This window comes from Narcine bancroftii, chromosome 2 (genome assembly GCF_036971445.1).
Source record: "Narcine bancroftii isolate sNarBan1 chromosome 2, sNarBan1.hap1, whole genome shotgun sequence".
Taxonomy (NCBI): domain Eukaryota; kingdom Metazoa; phylum Chordata; class Chondrichthyes; order Torpediniformes; family Narcinidae; genus Narcine; species Narcine bancroftii.
The window spans coordinates 313,082,375-313,100,872 of record NC_091470.1 but is presented as its reverse complement, the minus strand read 5'-3'; the positions used below and the strand labels follow the sequence as shown (position 1 = coordinate 313,100,872).

The 18,498-nt window shown below is 41.4% G+C and overlaps 1 protein-coding gene across 13 annotated transcripts in view; it reads left to right on the top strand.

The window, feature by feature from the left end:
• Nucleotides 1-18,498, top strand: part of trappc9 (trafficking protein particle complex subunit 9) — a 650,990-nt gene that overhangs the window by 262,190 nt on the left and 370,302 nt on the right. For all 13 annotated transcript variants that reach the window (XR_011352375.1, XM_069921673.1, XM_069921672.1 and 10 more), the window contains one exon: nt 5,919-6,049. Coding sequence is in view for 12 of the 13 variants with exons in the window: in XM_069921673.1 (XP_069777774.1) it covers nt 5,919-6,049 (131 nt within the window). In the remaining variant the exon portion in view is untranslated. The remainder of the gene's footprint in view (nt 1-5,918; nt 6,050-18,498) is intronic.

Below are 18,498 nucleotides of genomic sequence, written 5' to 3'. Positions count from 1 at the left end.
ATTTTTCCGTGATCTTCCTGAATATCTGTCCTAGATCCAGATGGCTTTTTTGGTGGGAGTGGGGGACTATAGATTAATCCTATCAATTTAAATTGTATCTTATTATTTCTGAGTTCCACCTATATTGTCTTGCTGGATAGACTCTCCAGGATGTCCTCTGAAGTGCCGCTCCTTGATTAGTAATGCAATCTCCCAACATCTTTTACATCCCCCTTGATAATATCTCAAAGACCTGAACCCTGCAGTAATGAGTTGCCAGTCCTGTTGATCTCTAAACAAAGTTTCTGAAAAGACTACTATATCATATTCCCACATGTTCTAATCTTGCTTTCCTTGCATCACAGTAAATGTACATTAGATCTGTTCATTAACATAACCACCTGTTCTTCCAATAAACTAACTTGACCTAACCTCAATTCTTCTCAATCTCCCCACCTGCTGACCTATTGGTCTGGTTCCCATCATCCTATCACACTAGTTCAAACCTTTCTGAATAGCACCAGCAATTTTCCTTGCAAGAATATGAGAGCTCTTCCAGTTTAAGTGCAATCTGTTCACGTATAGATCCCACCTACCTAGTAAGAGAGGGCAATGATACACCACCTCTCTCCCCCCACACCCATTTCACCAGCTCTTTAGCCTCTCATCCAATCATTACAAATACATGGCAAAGGGATTAATCTTAAGATAACAACCCTAGAACTGCGCAATATTTCTGTCTGACTCCCTAAATTTCATTTGCAGGATTACGTCCCTCTTGCATGTGTTGTTGGTACCAATGTGTAGCATCACCTTTGGCTACTCATCCTCCCCTTTCAGAATGTCCTCTGCCTAGTCAGAGACAACATTGACCCTGGCATCAGTGAGGACTCAGAACATCCTGGTCTTCCTCTTGGCCACAAAAATAGCTCCCTGAGACCTTGACTGTAGTGTCTCTTATCACGACTGCTTACTTGCATTTCATCCCTCTCTGCTGTACAGTAGATCCAGTCATGATGCCACTAATCCAAGTCAAGTTAAGTTTATTGTCATCTGATTGTACAACCAGATATAACACACAAGCAGACAAATGATACATATGCAGGACAATTATTTCTTCTATTCAAATACATTTTAAAATTAAAAACTAAATATTGTTTCATTAATATGACGAATGGATAGTGTAAGCAGTTCCTTTGGTCGTTCAGCATTCTCACTGCCCATGAAAGGAAGCTGTTCTCAGTCTGGTGGTGCTGGCTCTGATATTCCTGTATCTCCTCCTCAATGGGAGCAGCTGAAAAATGTTTTGTAATGTCTGCTAATGGCAGCGCTGCTGAAATGAAATGTGTCTACACACACACACACACACACGAGGGTAAACCAGTAACTTACTTTATTTGAATTTCAAGCCCTTCTTTCAGGGTACGAGCCACTTCCTGTCTGGAACGCTTTGGTCTGTGGGAGTGAAGTCAACGCGTTGCGGAGTAACTGCCTGCTTAGCGCTACGTGAAGAGGAAGTGGCGACCTTACGTAGGGAACACGTGTTGCCAAATGCAGGCTTCTCCTGAGAAGGAAAGGGGCCCGCGCCATCTTGCACCAACTGACTCGGGCAGTGATTCAGCCCGTGTAACCACGCGATCACTCAGCCTGCTACACTGTGTGCAGGGTGGAAGGGGTCCTCAATGATTTTATGCACCCTCTTCAAACAACGATTCTGGTAGATCACGTCAATGGGGGAGAGAGACATTTTTTTGTGACTGGTTGGGTTTTCTTCAAGTGTCCTGGCTTCCGTCTACATCCCAAAGATCACAATAACTTGCTCACTGGATGTTGGTTTTTGTACAATATGGGCAGAATTGATGAGAATGTGGGAGTGTGGGGAGATTCTATTTAAAAAAAAAAGGATTTATGTAGATTATTTAAATGATATATTTGTGAGAACTTAGGTTTAAGAGCTCATTTTTGTTCTGTGTGTCTATAACAATGCTTTTATTTCCTTGAAAGTGGAAACTTGAGGTTCATTTTGTTTGACATGATCAAATTATTCTGTCAAATAAATTTCAATATATCTAGGACAAAGTGGCATTCCTTAAAAATTAAAATTGGATCTCAATTTCTGCAGACATGTAAATGAACAACCCATTATGGCATTCAGTGGTTCAATGCTTGTATTATAGATTCTGAATTGAATAGCTACATGTTTAGGTCTCACTCCAGATAAGTGAACACATATCTAGGCACACCAGCAGTACAATCTTTCAGATGAATCATTGCATCAAGGTCCTGACAGTCTCCAAGGTAAGTGTAAATGATTCTGTGAGACTACAATCATGTGCCACATATATCCATTTGGGGAATGTTGGACTGCATAGACGTCCATGGTCCCATAAGGTTATTATAGAGTTCAGAAATCCCAATTAGAGAATGGGTTGTAGAGGACTTAACCAGATATAGTGAATCCAACAGCTTCCCTCATGCAACACGTGTATCTCATGTTTCTTATATTGAACAACTGAAAAGTGGCAAAGCAGCAGGTATGGATGGAAACCCCCCAGAGGTCTGGAAGGCTGGCGGCAAAACTCTGCATGTCAAACTGCATGAGTTTTTCAAGCTTTGTTGGAACCAAGGAAAACTCCCTCAGGACCTTCGTGATGCCATCATCATCACCCTGTACAAAAACAAACGCGAAAAATCAGACTGCTCAAACTACAGGGGAATCACGCTGCTCTCCATTGCAGGCAAAATCTTCGCTAGGATTCTCCTAAATAGAATAATACCTAGTGTCGCCGAGAATATTCTCCCAGAATCACAGTGTGGCTTTCGCGCAAACAGAGGAACTACTGACATGGTCTTTGCCCTCAGACAGCTCCAAGAAAAGTGCAGAGAACAACAAATGACTCTACATCACCTTTGTTGACCTCACCAAAGCCTTCGATGCTGTGAGCAGGAAAGGGCTTTGGCAAATACTAGAGCGCATCGGATGCCCTCCAAAGTTCCTCAACATGGTCATCCAACTGCACGAAAACCAACAAGGTCGGGTCAGATACAGCAATGAGCTCTCTGAACCCTTCTCCATTAACAATGGCGTGAAGCAAGGCTGTGTTCTCGCACCAACCCTCTTTTCAATCTTCTTCAGCATGATGCTGAACCAAGCCATGAAAGACCTCAACAATGAAGACGCTGTTTACATCCGGTACCGCACGGATGGCAGTCTCTTCAATCTGAGGCGCCTGCAAGCTCACACCAAGACACAAGAGAAACTTGTCCGTGAACTACTCTTTGCAGACGATGCCGCTTTAATTGCCCATTCAGAGCCAGCTCTTCAGCGCTTGACGTCCTGTTCTGCGGAAACTGCCAAAATGTTTGGCCTGGAAGTCAGCCTGAAGAAAATGGAGGTCCTCCATCAGCCAGCTCCCCACCTTGACTACCAGCCCCCCCACATCTCCATCGGGCACACAAAACTCAAAACGGTCAACCAGTTTACCTATCTCGGCTGCACCATTTCATCAGATGCAAGGATCGACAACGAGATAGACAACAGACTCGCCAAGGCAAATAGCGCCTTTGGAAGACTACACAAAAGAGTCTGGAAAAACAACCAACTGAAAAACCTCACAAAGATAAGCGTATACAGAGCCGTTGTCATACCCACACTCCTGTTCGGCTCCGAATCATGGGTCCTCTACCGGCATCACCCACGGCTCCTAGAACGCTTCCACCAGTGTTGTCTCCGCTTCATCCTCAACATTCATTGGAGCGCCTTCATCCCTAACATCGAAGTACTCGAGATGGCAGAGGCCGACAGCATCGAGTCCACGCTGCTGAAGATCCAGCTGCGCTGGGTGGGTCACGTCTCCAGAATGGAGGACCATCGCCTTCCCAAGATCGTGTTCTATAGTGAGCTCTCCACTGGCCACCGTGACAGAGGTGCACCAAAGAAGAGGTACAAGGACTGCCTAAAGAAATCTCTTGGTGCCTGCCACATTGACCACCGCCAGTGGGCTGATATCGCCTCAAACCGTACATCGTGGTGCCTCACAGTTCGGCGGGCAGCAACCTCCTTTGAAGAAGACCGCAGAGGCCACCTCACTGACAAAAGACAAAGGAGGAAAAACCCAACACCCAACCCCAACCAACCAATTTTCCCCTGCAACCGCTGCAACCGTGTCTGCCTATCCCGCATCGGACTTGTCAGCCACAAACGAGCCTGCAGCTGACGTGGACATTTACCCCCTCCATAAATCTTCGTCCGCGAAGCCAAGCCAAAGAAGATATATAAAGCAATTGCACTGCCAGGTGTATAATAGCACAGTACATATATAACCTACAATACGTATGTCTTGATAGTCCTAATAAACACCTAAGTTACTGGCTTGTGTATGTACTGTACTCTCTATTGTTATTTTAATGTGAACTTTCCCTATTTAGAAATAAAAAGTTTACCACATAATAGTATATGCTTACGCAGCAGTAAGCAATTTTGTGTATTGCATGTCTCTTGACTGTTGTCGCGTTATCTCTGTTTAATTTTCTATCAAAGATATTGCAGGTCAATACAGGCACCCTTTTTTCTTTCTTTTTCTTTGGCTTGGCTTCGCGGACGAAGATTTATGGAGGGGTAAAAGTCCATGTCAGCTGCAGGCTCGATTGTGGCTGACAAGTCCGATGCGGGACAGGCAGGCACGGTTGCAGCGGTTGCAGGGGAAAATTGGTTGGTTGGGGTTGGTTGTTAGGTTTTTCCTCCTTTGTCTTTTGTCAGTGAGGTGGGCTCTGCGGTCTTCTTCAAAGGAGGTTGCTGCCCGCCGAACTGTGAGGCGCCAAGATGCACGGTTTGAGGCGATATCAGCCCACTGGCGGTGGTCAATGTGGCAGGCACCAAGAGATTTCTTTAGGCAGTCCTTGTACCTCTTCTTTGGTGCACCTCTGTCACGGTGGCCAGTGGAGAGCTCGCCATATAACACGATCTTGGGAAGGCGATGGTCCTCCATTCTGGAGACGTGACCCACCCAGCGCAGCTGGATCTTCAGCAGCGTGGACTCGATGCTGTCGGCCTCTGCCATCTCGAGTACTTCGATGATAGGGATGAAGTCGCTCCAATGAATTTTGAGGATGGAGCGGAGACAACGCTGGTGGAAGCGTTCTTTGCTTAGTATACAATTTGGCGTTCGCACAATGTCCAAATCACATAACATCCTATTTCACAAGAAATATCGTGGAAGTTAAGTGACACATGACAGCTCTTCAAAGAAGAGGAAGAGAATGGTTCCTGTGTTTGAGCCAAGTTTTTTTCTGATTTGACACTGAAACATATTACCTTGACATTACTTCATCACTATTCTTGACCTTGCTTTGCACAAAGCAATTGCTACATTTCTTGCATTACAATAATGCTGACCTTTCAAATGCATGATTGGCTAAAATGTTTTAATTCTTATGAGTGAATGGTGTTTCTCTGTAAATCTTCATGACATGTCAACTCTCTTTTGAGAAGGAAATCAGCATTGTCCTTTCTTACATTAAAAGTCCAGAGGCTATGAAATTTGATATTCAAGTCCTTTTGATTACCTTTGCAGTTTGTGTTTAGTGAATTCAATCCATCCTGGTTAAAGGTTCATGTAAAACTACATTTAGAATGTAACATACATGAATTTTTTTTAAACGATGTCTACCATTAAGGAAGACAGAGAGGTCCAGTTCCCCTCACAGAAATGAGGCCCCAGCAAAGATCGAACTCTCAACCTTTGGTTTACAAAACCAATGCTCTAACCACAGAACTTTTTTTTGGGGAAATGAATAAAAATAATTAAGTGTTTTTTGAATTCTTTAAAATGCAATTTCTATGGTTTATTTTCATAGAGTAATGAAAATGATAAAACCTGTCAAATTTTGTTTGTGGAAATCAGTGTATTTCATTTGCAAATTCTTTTTTTTCTTTTCAGATGGAATGAGTGTTACAGGGTTACCTTTACCTAGTCCTTTTCGACAGAATGGCAAATCCAGCTCAGAGAGCAAATCTACTTTTCTCAATTCAGCAGACACCAGCAGTAGAAGTGATTACAATCAAGTGAAGGTATGATTCTGTTTCTCAAGTTGTAAGTGCAATTGTGTGGATAGATATGGTGTTTAGCAGCTGTGTTGAATTAGTGATAAATTGAGGAATTGTAGACTGGGATTTCATGGAATCAGTCATTGAGGTGCAGAAACAGAGCCTTTGTCTCACCATGTCTCTGCTGACATCTGTACCGTCTCAATTACCAGCACGTGGCCCATAGTTGGAAGATTTTGGCTATTCAAGTGATGGTGCTGATGTTACTCAAATGTTGTCAGATTACTTGCCTCAACCACCTCTTGGATGTTCATTCAAGGTTGCAGCCAGCCATGAATGAATAAGAGTATTCTTCCTTATATCTAAACCTATGACCTTGAGCCTTGGCCTTCTCTGCCATGGGAATAAGTTTCTTTGTATCTATCCTGATGAATCTCCAATGCTGTCACATCATTCCAATAATGTGGTGACCAGAACTGCACACAATATTCTAGCCATATTAAGCAAGATAAATTTGTACTAAGACCTTCCTGCACTTTTGTATTCCATACCATGGTGATTGAATGGCATCTTCACCAACCTTCTACCTGTACCACCACTTTCGAGCATCTTTGGATCTATCCAATGTCCAATCCATAACAATTCCCTCACTTCCTTACAAAGTGCCTCACCTCAAATTTTCAAGATCAAATTTCGTTTGCCATTGCCTTGATTAGTTTACCAGCTGATCAATATAATTCTGTAACCTAAAACTACCATCCTCTCTATCAACTCCTTCACCAATTTTTGTGTTAATTGGTTTGGTTAACTGAGACCCAGTTATTTGAAAATATTTTATTGTGAAAGAAAAGGCAAGTTTTTATTATTATCTCTTCATAACTAAGTAGCATTAGGGTACAGTTTTTTTAACTTCAGTATATCTGAGTTGTCACAATCATGGTTGTCAATCTATAATATTTGGTCCTGTTTAATGAGAAAGATATCAACTGCCACATCATCTGGAGTATTTTAACGACTTCAATGGTCACAGCTGCCACTACACTGTTTATGGTCTTTGGAATTTGTTGATTAAAAAAAAATTTCTTGATACTAGTGCTAAATTGAGCAACGACTTTTACATCCATGTTCATGGATAATCAGGCTATCCAAATTATTTTTGCAAACGTATCATAAGGACGTTTTATTCAATCAATAAATTAATTTCATCAACCATAAGAAGCCTGATTTTGAGCAAATGTACCTGTGCTCATTTGAACTGTCCTCAACCAAATTTTCCAGTTGCCAGATTACTTTGCTTCATACATTAGAGAACTGCTTTCATTGTATTTATCTGATAGAAGCCACTTGTGTTGTAAGTACTCCATTATTCCAGAGGAATATTGGTTGATTAAGCTCTTAAATGATCTCCATTGATCATTATCAGTGCTGATAACAAATACTTGTGAATCTGGGAGTAATAGGTTCAGGAGCAATTTGTTCATAAGGGGTCCTGTCCAAATCATGACTTCCCTGAACTGTTGTGGGTAAAATTTCAACTCAAATCGTAACCTTAAAGTACAAGGTATGTGTGGTGCAGCACTAATCACCGTGCCTCCAGATAAAGCGCAATGATTGTTTTATCTAAACCAACAAATAAGGTAAAGGTTCCATTATTGTCATGTTATACTACATTTAGAATGTAACATACATAAAATTATTTAACTTTTGTCTACTGTAAGGTGGACGAGAGTTGTCTCTTTTTGTCCAGTGCCCCTCACAAAAGCCTACAGCACTGGATGATCCGAGGCCGTCTCCCCTCCAAGTACTGACCAGTCCTGAGCCTGCTTAACTTCCAAGATCATACAATCTCAGGCATTCAAGTGCAAACCACTAATGACAGAAATTACAGTTGCTTCTGAATGGAAAGTGAGGTCATCAATACCAGGCATTCTGTAGTTTATCTTGAAAAGTATAAAGGTTGGTAAAGTTCCATTCTTGTCATGTAATACCATTTGGAATGCTACCGTAAGGAAGACAGAGTCGCCACTTTGTCCAGTACCCCTCACAGGGATGATCCCAGCGAGAAATTAACTCACGACCCCTCGTTTACAAGGCCAGTGCTCTAACCACTGAGCTAGAACATCCTTGTTAGAATAGTCTCATCAGTTTTATTGTCCAATCACTGTCTACATACAAAAATAAGACTTGAAAATTTGTTTTTATCTTAAATGTAATTACTGCTTTCTCATTGCATGATTTATTTTCTTTGCAACCCTCCCCCCCCCGAATTAGTATTTTTAAATTTGCTTCTCAATGGATTTGTCAAATATTATGTTTCCAATTTCTTTCCCTCATTCATCACTACTGTTGAAACATCACTTTTTTTCCACTATCTCCAACTCTGACTCCAACTCCATCTATCCTATATTTATTTTCTGTGTTTCTGTTTTGGCATTTGATGGTAATTCAATGGCATAAAATTGGAGTTGTTGTATCTTGTATATCTATCTGTTTGGCTGCAATACACAAGAACTTTGGTGAATCTGTACTTTGTACTTGGGGATATGACAAGAAACTCTCATGAATCCTTACTTTTCTTCCTTGTGGGAATATGTTTATCAGTGTGAAACAAGATCCTTTTTGTAATTCTGTGAAAAGTCACCCATTGTTCATTCACAGTTTTTCCTTCCAAATGCTCAGCCAAGAGTTTCGGAGATAGTGACCACAACTCCCTGAGGTTTAGCATAACTATGGACAAATATAACTGGTTGACCGTTTTGAGCTCTGTGTGCCCGATGGAGATTTTGGGGGGAGGAGGGGGTGCTGGTAGACATGGTGGGGAGCTGGCTGATGGAGGACCCCAGTTTTCTTCAGGCTGACTTCCAGGCCAAACATTTTGGCAGTTTCCGCAAAACAGGATGTCATGCGCTGGAGAGCTGGCTCTGAATGGGCAACTAAAGCGGCATCGTCTGCAAAGAGTAGTTCACGGACAAGTTGCTCTTGTGTCTTGGTGTGAGCTTGCAGGTGCCTCAGATTGAAGAGACTGCCATCCGTGCGGTACCGGATGTAAACAGCGTCTTCATTGTTGAGGTCTTTCATGGCTTGTTTCAGCATCATGCTGAAGAAGATAGTAAAGAGGGTTGGTGCAAGGACGCAGCCTTGTTTCACGCCGTTGTCAATGGAGAAAGGTTTGGAGAGCTCATTGCTGTATCTGACCCGACCTTGTTTGTTGCACCATTTCATCTGATGCAAGGATCGACAAAGAGATAGACAACAGACTCGCCAAGGCAAATAGCACCTTTGGAAGACTACACAAAAGAGTCTGGAAAAACAACCACCTGAAGAAACACACAAAGATCAGCGTGTACAGAGCTGTTGTCATTCCCACACTCCTGTTCGGCTCCGAATCATGGGTCCTCTACCGGCATCACCTACGGCTCCTAGAACGCTTCCATCAGCGCTGTCTCCGCTCCATCCTCAACATTCATTGGAATGACTTCATCACCAACATCGAAGTACTCGAGCTGGCAGAGTCCGCAAGCATCGAATCCACGCTGCTGAAGACCCAACTGCGCTGGGTGGGTCACATCTCCAGAATGGAGAACCATCGCCTTCCCAAGATCGTGTTATATGGCGAGCTCGCCACTGGCCACCGAGACAGAGGTGCACCAAAGAGGTACAAGCACTGCTTAAAGAAATCTCTTGGTGCCTGCCACATTGACCACCACCAGTGGGCTGATATCGCCTCCAACTGTGCATCTTTGCGCCTCACAGTTCGACGGGCAGCAACCTCCTTTGAAGAAGACAGCAGAGCCCACCTCACTGATGAAAGACAAAGGAGAAAAAACCCAACACCCAACCCCAACCAACCAATTTTCCCTTGTAACTGCTGCAACCGTGCCTGCCTGTCCCGCATCGGACTTGTCAGTCACCAACGAGCCTGCAGCAGACGTGGACATACCCCTCCATAAATCTTCGTCCGTGAAGCCAAGCCAAAGAAGAAAGAGGACAAATATAGGAGCCACTGAAATAGCAAAGTATTTATTTAATTAGGCAAGGGATAATTTCGAAGGTACAGGCAAACCCTGCTCTACGCTACTTCAATCAACATGAAATTCAGTTACTTTGATTTGGGAAAACAGCGACCATTTCCTGTTTTCTGGAAAGCTCGAGTTACAAGTAGATCATGTGAACGGCCCAAAATAAAGTATGTGCAAATGACTGTCAGACTTAGTGTGTGCCCCTTATTAAATATGGATAAAATAAAATGTGAAAAAGAATCTGATGGTGATATTAAAAGAAAAAAAAAGCAATTACTTTAGAAGAAAAACTTGAAAGTTATTAAACAACATGAATATAGTGCCAGTAATGTGAAAATTGGGCACGATCTGGGCTATAATGAGTCAACAGTACGCACAATTTTAAGAAAGAACCATAAATATAGAGAACAAGGTAAAGTTGCATCAGTTTCTCTAAGCGCAAATTACTTGAAACAGAAACCCATTAATGATTGAAATGGAATGGCTAGTTCATCTTTGGATTGAAGATTGTAACCAAAAGCGAATACCACTTTGTACAAAAAAAATTCAAACCAAAGCTTTAAGTGACTTTTCAATGCTTAAAGAAAATAAATTCCAAGTGTATAGGGAAACTTTTGCTGCAAGTTTGGGTTGGTTTGACCGTTTTAAACATCGAACAGGATTTTGCAGGGGAACCTGCTTGCGCTGATAAAAATGCTGCCGCAAAATTTCCAGAAATTTTTCAAAAAGGATTTGAACTTGTTGAAACCGCCAAGGTCTTTTATAAAAATGTCCAAACTAATAATGTCCAAGAAGCATGCAAGTCCGCAGCAATTTAGTAAAAGCAATCGTTAGCTCTAGGAAATTGTATTATGAAGGGAAAAAACAAAATCTGAGCAGTGAACTTTGGACAAATATTTTTCTAAGGAATAGTTTACTTATGATGTAATTATGAAATAAATGAAAAATATCATAATTATTTTTATTAACCATAACAGTTTTGGCTTAATAAGCAGCGAAAAATTGTTTTTGAAACACATTTTTATAAGTCTTGATTGACGATCTGAAAGGGCAGGGTTTAATTGAAACTATTTCTATTGATTCTATTAATCACAAAGCAAATTCGTCTTGTGCGAGTAAAAATTGGGATGAATTCATCACGTAAAGTGGGGTTTGGCTGTATTGGACAGGAACTTGGAAGAGTAAATTAGGAACAGATGTTCTCAGGGAAATGCATGGGGTCGTACATAGGTTTTTCCCCCTGAGACAGAATGAATAGTAAGGTAAAGGAATCATGGTTGACAGAGAGGTGCAACAGATGGTCAAAAGGAAGAAGGAAGCATCCATAAGGTTCAAGAAGCAAAGGTCAGGAATGGCTCATGAGAATTATAAGGTAGGCAGGAAGGAATTTAAGAAGGGACTTAGGAAAGCTAGAAGATCCTTGAGAAGGCCATGGGAAGTAGGATGAGGGAAAACCTCAAAGCATTCTAAGCAAATGTGAAGAACAGGAGGATGACTAGAGTGAGGGTAGGTCTACTTTGGGGCTAAAGGTGGAGAGCATTTGTCTGGAGGCAGAAGATTTCTGGGAAGTACTCATCAGGGAGAAGGACCTTGGTGAATATGACATCACTGTCAAACAGGCAATGGTGCTAGAGCAGGTTGTGTTTAAGAAAGAGAAGTGCTGAGGCTTCTTAAAGACATTTGGATAGTTTAGTCCCTGGGACTAGATGGAATATACCCCAGGTAATGATGGGAAGCGAGGGTAGACATTGGTGGGACATTGACGATGACCTTTGCATCCTTCCTGGCAACAAGAGTGGTATCAGAGGGTGGCAAATGTAGTTCCCTTGTTCAAGAAGCATAATGTATTGAATCCTAGGAATTATAGAAAAGTGAGTCTTGGAGAGGATTCTTACGGGCAAGATTTTAATTCAGTATTGGGCAAGGTTCTCTATGGTAGAGTCAGCCAGAAAATTGTGAGGACAAAAAACTTGGCTGCATGTAATTATAATTGGCTTTTCAACAGAAGCCAGAGGGTGATAGTAGACAGAGCTTATTGTGCATGGAGGTCAGTGACTCATGGTCTTCCACAGGGATTTATTCTTGGACTTGTGTTCTTTTGGGATTTTTTCAAATGGCCTGGACAAAAATGTAGAGGGTGGGTCTGTATGTTTGCAGATGACATAAATGTCGAAGGTGTTGTGGATGTCATAGAAGATTGTTGTAGGTTACAATGGGATATGGACAGGATGCATTGTTGGGCAGAGAAATGGCAAATGCAGTTCAATGTGAAAAAGTGTTAAGTGATATACTCTGGAAGGTCAAATGAAGGCATAGTATGTGGTTAACTGCAGAATTCTTAGCATGTGGAGAAACAGATGGATTTTGGAGATCCAAGTCCACAGATTCCCCAAGATTGCTGCACAAGTTGATAGGGTGTTTAAGAAGACAGATGGGTGTGCTGGCTTTCAGTTGGTAATGTTGCAGCTCTATAACACTCTGATTAGATCACATTGAGACAATTGTGTTTAGTTCTGATTGTCTCATTACAGAAAGGATGTAAAAGCTTCAGAGAGATTTCAGAGGAGATTTTCCAGTTTATTGCCTGCAGAACAAGTCTTATGAAACAAGGTGACTGAACTAGTACTTCAGACTGACGAAGGATGAGAGATGACTTGATAAAGGTTAATAAGAATAAGAGAGGCATAGATAAGGTGGACAGTGAGCACCTTTTCCCCAGAGCAGCAATGATCAATACCAGAGGACATTTTTTCAATGTGAGTGGAGGAAAGCTTAAGAGGTTTAATTTTTGTTTTGCACAGGAGTAATGGGTGCTGGAATGGTGGTTGTGAAGGCTGATACAAGAGGGACATTTAAAAGACTTTCAGATATACACACGGATGTTTAAAAAAAAATGAGGACTTTGGGCTGTGAGGTTGGGAAGGGTGAGATTAATGGTGGAATAGTTTTATATGGGTTGGCACAACATCATAGGCTGAAAGTCCTGTTCTGTGCTGTAATGCTCAATTTTCTATTAAAGTGTAGGTAAAACTAAGTGTTACAAGCTAGCAGTGGCCAAGATAAAAATTTCCTATGGGCTTTCATTTGGAATACAAGTTGTAGAGTGGGCAAATGTGTCCCATTGCATCATAGTTCTGACTAATTTGCTGAGTCGTATATACAGAACACCCAGCATGAGGCAACAGCAAAGACTAAATTTAGTAAAGCCACAAGATTTCACTCTTCATTTGTTGGCGAACACACAGAGCACGACATCCTGCAATGAGAATATGAACCAGAAATGTCTTGCCAGCATTTTCATTATGAATATAATAGTTTTGGTTTAGCAGGAACTAGCATAAAATATGACCTTGTATTATCAACATTCACACTTTTACAAGCATAACATTGCCTGCAGCACACACACTTAAAATGACTGTCACACAACAGCAAAATTTTAAAAGTAAGTTGCACCTTGACTTCTCAGTGTATGAATCCATGTTGTTTTTCAATAATATACACTTGAAACACTTGGAAGGAATGTGTGATCCCACAGCACATCTATCACTCAATGATTTTTAATTACAGAACCATAGGTATGTACAGTGCCCTCCATACATTTGGGACAAAGATACTTTCTTCCTTTATTTGGCCTTGTGCTCCACAGTTTTAAATTTGTAATCAAACAATTCATGTGATTAAAGTGCACATTCCAGATTTTATTGAAGGTTATTTGTATGCATCAGCGGTTCTTAACCTTTTTCTTTCCACTCGCATACCACTTTAAGTAATCCTTATGCCATTGGTGCTCTGTGATCACCTTTGGAGTCTCTAGTTGCCAATTCTCTACAGAAGGACCAGTTGTGCCAATGAAAGTCAAATGCCATTGAAGCTTAAAAACAAAAATAAAACAGTAAGAGACATAACCCAAGCCTGAGGATTACCAAAATTAACTGTTTTGAACATTGTTAAGAAGAAAGAGTGAACAGGTGAGATCAGTAATTCCAAAGGGACTGGTGGACCAAGGAAGACCTCCACTGACAAAATAATTCTCATCAAATCAAAAAATCCCCAAACGCCTGTCTGACAGATGAGAAACATTCTTCAGGAGGCAGGTTTGGATGTGTCAATGACTACTGCCCGCAGAAGATTTAATCAACAGAAAGATAGAGGCTACACTGCAAGATGTGACCCACTAGTTAACCACAGAAGCAGGATGGCCAGATTACAGTTTGCTCAGAAGTATTTAAAAACGTCTGCTGAATTCTGGAAAGAAGTATTGTGGACAGATGAGACCAAGATTAATCTGTATTAGAGTGATGGCAAGAGAAAAGTGTGGAAGTGTAAAGAAATTGACCAAGATCTAAAGCATATCACCTCATCTATGAAACATGGTGGTTTGGGGTATTATAGCCTGAGCATGCATGGCTGTCACAGGCACTGGCATACTTATCTTCATTGATGATGCTACAGCTGAGGCAATAGCAAAATGAATTCTGAGGCATATAGAAACATCTGCTCAAGTTTGAGAAAATGCCTACAAACTCGATGGATGGCACTTCATCCGACAGCAAGGCAAAGATCCCATACATAACTGCTAAAGCAACAAAGGAGTTTTTCAAAGCTAAAAACTGGAAAATTCTTAAATAGCCATATCAGTCACCCGATCTAAATCCAATTGAGCACGCCTTCCATATACTGAAGAGAAAGCTTCAGCGGACAAGACCCCAAATCAAGCAGGAGCTAAACAGAGGTGCAGCCAAGTCCTGGCAGAGCATCACTAGAGAAGATGCCCAGCACCTGGTGATGTCTATGAATTATTGACTTCATATAGTTATTGCATGCAAGTGATATGCAAAAAAGTACTAAGCATGGCTACTTTAATGTACATACTATTGCTATGTCCCAAATATTATGGTGTCCTGAAATGAGAGGACAATGTATAAAAAGTGCTGTAATTTCCACATGGTCAAACCAAAATGTACATAAATAACCTTGAATAAAAACTGGAATGTGCACTTTAATCGTATGTGAAATGTTTGATGACGAATTTAAATCTGTGGAGCACGGGCAAATAAAGGAAAAAAGTGTATTTGTCCAAAACATTATGAAGGGCACTGTATATTCAGTCATGTTTCATTTGGCTAAATATGCAAGTGTAAATATGCAACTGTGCAATACAGAGAGAATTTAAAAAAAATCAATAAAGTGCACAAGTAGGAGCCCCTAATGAGTCCCTGATTGAGTTTATTTTTTGACAAGTCTGATACTAGAGGGGGTAGCAGCTGTTCCTGAACCTGGTGGTGCGAGTCTTCTGGAAACTATACCTCTTTCCCGATGGCAGCAACGAGAACAGAGAGTGTGCTTGGTGGTGTGGATCCTTGATGATTGCTGCTGCTCTCCGACAGCAGTATCTCCTGTAGATGTTGTTGATACTGGGGAGGGTTTTGCATGTAATGTTCTGGGCTGTAACCACTACTTTTGGCAGGGATTTACGCTCAGGAGTATGAGTTTCCCCATACCAGACCATGAAACAGCCTGTCAGCACACTTTCCACCAGACATCTGTCGGAATTTGCCAGGGTTTCTGGTGTCATACCAAATCTCAGCAAACTACTGAGGAAGTAGAGGTGCTGATGTGCTTTCTTCACGATACCATTTTGTGTTGGATCTACGAAAAATCCTCCGAGATGGTGACTTCTGAACTTAAATTTGTTCACCCTCTCCACCTCTGATCCCCCAATGATCACTGGATTGTCTATCTCTGGCTTTCCTTTCCTGAAGTCAACAATCGGCTCCTTAGTTTTAGCGACATTAAATGCAAGGTTGTTTGGGTGCATCATTCAGCCAAGTTTTCAATCTCCATCCTATATGCTGACTCATCTCCTTCCTTCAAGCAACCCACTACCGTGGGATCATTGGCAAATTTGTAGATGGTGTTATTGTCATACAGAGCCACACAGTTGTAGGTGTAAAGTGAGTAGTGCAGGGTGCTAAGAACATAGCCTTGTGGAGCTCCACTACTGATGGAGGTTGTGGAGATGTTCTTGCCAATCTCATTGATTGTGGTGTGGGAGGAAATCCATGATCCAATTACATAGTGAGGTGTTGATTCCTTGGTCTTGGAGTTTACTGATCGGCTTCGAGGGGATGATGATGTGAAATGCCAAACTGCAGTTGATGAAGAGCATGCTGATGAATGCATCTTTACTGTCTATGTGTTCCAGGGCTTTGTGCAGAGGCAGTTAGATGGCATCCTCTATAGACCTGTTTCTAAGATAAGCGCATTGCATTGGTAAGTTAATCAGGTACTCCATCTGCACCAGATGGATTCATTCTCCTGAAGGTAGCCCACTTATCATCCTCTGATACGGACAGGATGGGATCATCAGGAGATGTGGAAGGGTGGTTCTTCACTGATCCTGTTGTTAAATTGGGTGTAGAAGGCATTGAGTGTAATGATGGTGATTGTGTTTGCATTGCTACTAGCAATGTCTTAAGGGTCATAGTTACTGTTTGATTATACTTGGCTGCCAGCAGGGGGCTGACACAGGTGGGGAGACTGCTATATGAGAGATCAGTAATGAGGCTTGAAAACCTGATGCGCTGCTACAACAACTTTAAAGGAAAGAACCTTTTCCTTCATCCATGTGTTGTCTAAGAACTCACACATCCGAATACAAGATGGTGCCAGAAGTGGGATGAAGGAAATACTTTAAAAGGAAAAATCTAAAGTTAGCAACTGATCAGTGAAGAGAAGCTAACAAAGTGAAAAATGGAGGGATTACACCTACCAACGAAACTTCAGTTGACAGGTAATGTGGCTGAAAATTTGAACAGATTCCAACAACATTTTGCATTGTATTTAGCAGCAGTCGGAGCTGATGAGAAAAGTGATAAAGTGAAAGCGTCAGTTTTCTTACATGTCGTAGGTGGTAAAGCCCTGAAGATGTATAATAACTTCACACTGAAGGAGACAAAATGAAATTTTTAAAAATAATGGAACAGTTGAGGCATATTGCATACCTAAACATAACATGATGCTTGAGAGGCACAGATTTTTCACATGTGCACAGAAAACAGAAGAAAGTATTAATCAGTATATGACTGAATTGAGAAACAGAAGCAAAACGTATGAATTTGGAGAACTGACCAACTTGCTGATAAAAACAGACTTATGTGTAGTATTCCAGATAATAGTCTAAGGGAAAGACTACGAAGAGTGCAAAATGTAAACCTGGCAATAGCCATAGCACTCTGAAGGGCAACAGAATCTGTAAAAGCGCAGGCAAAAGAACTGTTCAATGAAACTAGCTGCAACATGGATGCAGTGAGCAAGAATGGACATAACGCGTTTAACAAAAAGAGTGCCAAAATGGAAAGAGAGGTGTGGCCAGCGAACAGAAATGAAAGGGACAATCAAAATCCATGTCATAGATGCAGTAAACAACACCTACCAAAAAAGACTCCAGCATATTGTAAAACATATAAATATGTGCAACAAAAGCAACCATTATGCCCGTTGCTGTAGGAATCAAATGCAACAAAGCAAGGTTCATGGAATAGATAAAGGGAGATAAAGGAATTCAATGTAGACGTTGTGACTGAAAACAAGAAAAAACAGAGACTGGATGTTGAGATTAAAAGTGAATGACATATACATTTCAGTTAAATTGGATACTGGAGCACAAATAATGTAATCAGAGACTGATTTTCAGAAGATTAGACCCAAAGATGTACAGAACAAAAGTGAAGGTTACAGGTTATTCAGGTACCGATATACCAGTGCATGGAGACTCCATGGTCTGATACCCTCACTGTCAATAATATCTCCTACAAATGTTAGTTCTGTCACCCTGAGCTGGCATTTCTCTCTATTCAGCATCAGGTTTGCTTTCCTTGTTGCTTCCAGGACTTTCCTTATTCTCTCATCATGCTCCATTCTCGTGGTTCCCCATACTACGATTTCATCTATTGAAGTATCAACTCTGTCCTGGTGCTCATAGACCATATGGATAGTTTTGTGATACACTTCAGGAGCTGAGGCAATTCCGAATGGTAACCTATGTATCTTCCAAAAGGACTATTGAACGTACACAGTCTTGAACTTGTTTCATCCAATTTTAACTGCCAGAATCCTGATGATGCATCTAACTTGCTGAAAAGGACAAAGAGCATATGCTAGTTTTAATTTTAATCATGGTACCAAAGGATGTACAGGGCATATTAGTTTTAAACGGCCTGTGAGAATCTGAACCTGGTAAAAAGAATCCTCGTTGTGGAAAGCGAAGGAGAGACAGTGTATGATGAACTCATGAAAGAGTACAATGATCTATTTCAGGGTCTAAGCTGCCTTCCAGGAGAACACACGATCAGAGTGGATAAGCATGTGCCACCAATAATACATCCATGCAGATAAGTTCCATTTATGCTTCAAAAGCAACGAAAGACAGAGTTGGACTGGATGGAAAGCCTG